General features: G+C 54.5%; 1 protein-coding gene across 1 annotated transcript in view; it reads left to right on the forward strand.

The window, feature by feature from the left end:
• ATXN1L (ataxin 1-like) overlaps positions 1 to 1262 on the forward strand; it is a gene marked incomplete at its 5' end in the record, with an annotated part of 1504 nt that extends 242 nt beyond the window's left edge. The window contains 2 exons of the mRNA XM_009876997.1: positions 73 to 509; positions 552 to 1262. Of these exons, the coding sequence (XP_009875299.1) occupies positions 73 to 509; positions 552 to 1262 (1148 nt within the window). The remainder of the gene's footprint in view (positions 1 to 72; positions 510 to 551) is intronic.
• Between the last annotated feature and the right edge of the window lie 2381 nt (positions 1263 to 3643).

The raw sequence follows: 3643 nt of genomic DNA on the forward strand, positions 1-3643 counted from the left end.
GGGTGAGGAGGCCCAGCGAGGCCGTGGACTCTGCCGGCACTAAAGCTGGCGACAGTCTGCCTGGGCCTGCAGCAGGGTGTGTGGTCGATGGACAGTTCCTTTCAGGTTACCAGACGTTGGGAACAGAGGTCTCTGTGCCAGCTCACAGAAGCACCCCAGACACCGATCTGGAGGTTCAGAGGGTGGTGGGGGTGCTGGCATCTCAGGATTATCACGTTCTGGCGGCCCAGAGGAAGGATGACCCGAGCCCTTTAAACCTTTGCCATAATGTCCCTGATCAGCAGGGGCAGTCAAAGGACGCGCTGAGGAACGCGGCAGAGAGGGCTGCTGCGGAGAAGAGCCAGTCCAGGAGTCCGTACGTGACCTCCCCTGAAGAGCCGGTTAGACACAGACAGTTAACCAAAGGCACGGTGATCGCCAACGGCAAGCCAGTCCTGGTTCCCGTTGGATCCGAGACTGTCAGGTCTTCCGCTCCAGAACCCGCGGCGCGGCGGAGCCCGGATGCACCGGCTCACGGAAGCACGCTGGAGAAGGACCTGGCCCAGGTGCAGCCGCCCAGCTCCTCACGCTTGCCCTCCCACTTCATGAAAGGAGCTATCATCCAGCTGGCTACGGGAGAGCTGAAGCGGGTAGAGGACCTGCAAACTCAAGACTTTGTCCGCAGCGCAGAGGTGAGCGGAGGCCTGAAGATCGATTCCAGCACAGTGGTGGATATTCAGGAGAGTCAGTGGCCTGGGCTTGTCACACTGCATTTTGTGGTTGGGGAGCAACAGAGTAAAGTGAGCATTGATGTTCCCCCGGAGCATCCCTTCTTTGTGTATGGCCAGGGCTGGTCCTCCTGTAGCCCGGGGCGGACTGCTCAGCTCTTCGCCCTGCCCTGTCACAGGCTGCAGGTGGGCGATGTCTGCATATCGATCAGTTTACAGAGCGTGAATGGCAACTCTGCTTCTCAGGCTAACTGCCCTCCTGCCGAGCAGTCGGTGTCTGCCAGGGAGAGATCTGACAGAACAGCTCAGGGGGCCAGAGAACTCTCTGACAGAGCTGCTGAAAGGAAGAGCCACGCAGATAGGGACAGCGCAGCCCAGAGCTCTCACACAGAACCCTCTCCGCCTGCGGCTGGCAGTCAGCACGGCTGGGCGGCCCCAGGCTTCCAAAGATACAGCCTGCAGGCAGAGGAGCCTCGACCCTCTCTGCTCCGCCCCTCTTTCATTCCCCAGGAGGTCAAGCTGTCTATCGAAGGGCGTTCCAATGCAGGGAAGTGATCCCTTGGAGGCTGCGAGCTAGGGCATCCCCTGCAGGTGAGCCTCACCGTCAGGCGGAGAAATTGCACAGACTTTGCAACCGGTTCACCAGCAAGCTGCTTTCTGCCCTGCAGGACTGGATTTACTCCAGTTCAGTGGCCGCCCAGTTCCTCTCGGGCAGTCGGGAGGGCTCCAGTGCCTCAGGGAGCAGCAACAGGCTGGCTGGGGTAGAGAACAGGGACGTGCTCGTGAGCCTTCCATGAGAGCATTCCAGAGGTTGGGGCTTCTTCACACCTGCCTGAGCAACTGATTCCCTGCAGGGCAGGGTGCGAGCGTTCAGGAAGGGTGGGGAGATGAGGAGGGCAGAAACGGCCTAAGGTAGCAGATTAAATTGCTGAAGATTTTATTCCTCCTTTCTCATGGTGGGGAGGGATAGGTCCCCACTGGAGTCTGGAGGGCTCCACTCCCAGTATCCCTTTTCTTCACACGTGCACTTTAAAAGGACCGTTCACCGAGGGAGCTCGTGAGGGCGGGACAGAGATGCTTCTCTGGTGGTTCTGTTTGATGTCTCTTCCACTGAATCCAACTGCTCTTTCTTCTTGCAAAGAATGTACTGATTTGAATGAATCACAGAAACTCAAGAGGAAGGACCAAAAGGGTGGGTTTGAGTGTAGGCGAATAGGGAGCTTGAGCACTTGGGATGGGACATGAGTTGGGACAGGAGACCTCAGTTTCCTGCTATAAAATTTACTGTCAAACCAAATCTTCCTTCCCACGTTAATAACTTTTTTAAAAAAATACTCTATTGGGCTTACAGCTTTTTCAGAGGCCTAGCCTATGGATGAATGGAGTTGGCTTTTTTTTTTCGTTTGGTTGGATTTTGGTTTTTGGTGTTCGTGGGGTTTTTTTAACCGGGAATAAAATATGCTCAGCATTCTCTAGGGAAGGATGGAAACACATCTCTCTTCTGTGAGAAGACGGAGGCTATTTTGTAATTAAATCAGAAGAAAACTTTCCAGACAGCTAATTCTTCCCTGCAGGCAGTTTCCTGAATAAGCTCTAGACAAGAGGCAAGTGTTTGTGCATGTGCAGGCAAGGTACAAAGTTTCTGCCAAGTCCAGTTCTATGATTAATGCAAGGATGCTAAAAACATCACAGCATCGTAGGGCATTTTGGGGTTAGTTTTTGTGATGCTTCACTTTGGAGTTCTTCTGTAGAACAACATGGTAAAATCAAGAGTCGTCTTTTTCGTGGTAAGATTTAATACAAATGTATATTAATACCTCGTTATGGTAACAACACTCCATTCAAGTGAAGGCTTCTGTAGTTACACTAATTCATCTTCTCTGATGGCGCGTCACGACACCAGTTTAACTGCTTAGCTAGAATAAAAAATAGTCGCTATTACGTTGAGGATAAGTCTTCACTGACTTAACTTAGGTTAAGTGTTCCTTGTGCTAAGGTGCCCACCTCTCTGCCAGGACCGGGCTTTCCGTTCGCTGGGCCGCTCCCTGCTGGAGTCCTGGTGCTGCTCTTGATGTTCAGCGTCCCGTGTTCTGTCTCCCTTCTCTCCTCTGCGTGAAGTTCTGTGTCAGGCACGCCTGGCTGCCAGGGCGCTGCTGCTTTCTTTCCCCCAGCGGCTCACGGGTCAGCACCTTGCCTGGGCACGGCCGCCCTTCGGCCGGCGAGCGGTGGTGGGGTCTTGGGGCTGTTAGGCACGCTCTCCAGGAACGGGCCCCGCGCTTGGTCGGCTCCACTTGGCTGTGGGACGGAGGGGTGCTCCGCCTGGGTGCTGGGCAGATGAGAGTGTCTCCAAAATGTCCCTTCAGCCCAGGCTGTCAGTCCTGTTTCCCTAGCACATTTCTGTTGCCTTTGAAATGCCTGCACCGGGACAGTTTCTCTTCAGGCCTTAGGTGAGATACGCGCTACTCATGCCTTCAATGTTCGTGCCTCGGGGAGGTTTCTCCGGAATGAGGATGCTGCCCGTATCACATGTAGCTTCCCCCAAATGACACACTGCTTTCGATCTCATCAGCTGCGTTTGAAATGTCTGGTGTCGCGGTGATGCTGTCCTGTGAAGATTCTGCCCCCTTGGATGCAGCAGCTCTGACTGGGAACAGCCGCTGTTCTCACGGCACCGTTCTGAAGCGAACTGTCTGGGCCCAGGGGCCTGGCCTCATCACCTTGTGTGTCACCGTTGCTGTTCATCGGACTTCCCTACGCAAAGACCTCAATTAATGTTGCTTAGTCCTTAATGCTCAGGATACCCGGGGCGTCTGTGGCCAAAGGCAGAAGGCAGAGGAGCCCAGGTTCTCTTGCCTGCTCTTTGCACAGTACGTGCAGAGGAAACGGGAGCTGTTGCAGGCAGCTAAGAAAGGGATCTCGCATACGTGTGGTGTGTG

Source organism: Apaloderma vittatum, unplaced genomic scaffold (genome assembly GCF_000703405.1).
Source record: "Apaloderma vittatum isolate BGI_N311 unplaced genomic scaffold, ASM70340v1 scaffold40499, whole genome shotgun sequence".
NCBI classification, from domain to species: domain Eukaryota; kingdom Metazoa; phylum Chordata; class Aves; order Trogoniformes; family Trogonidae; genus Apaloderma; species Apaloderma vittatum.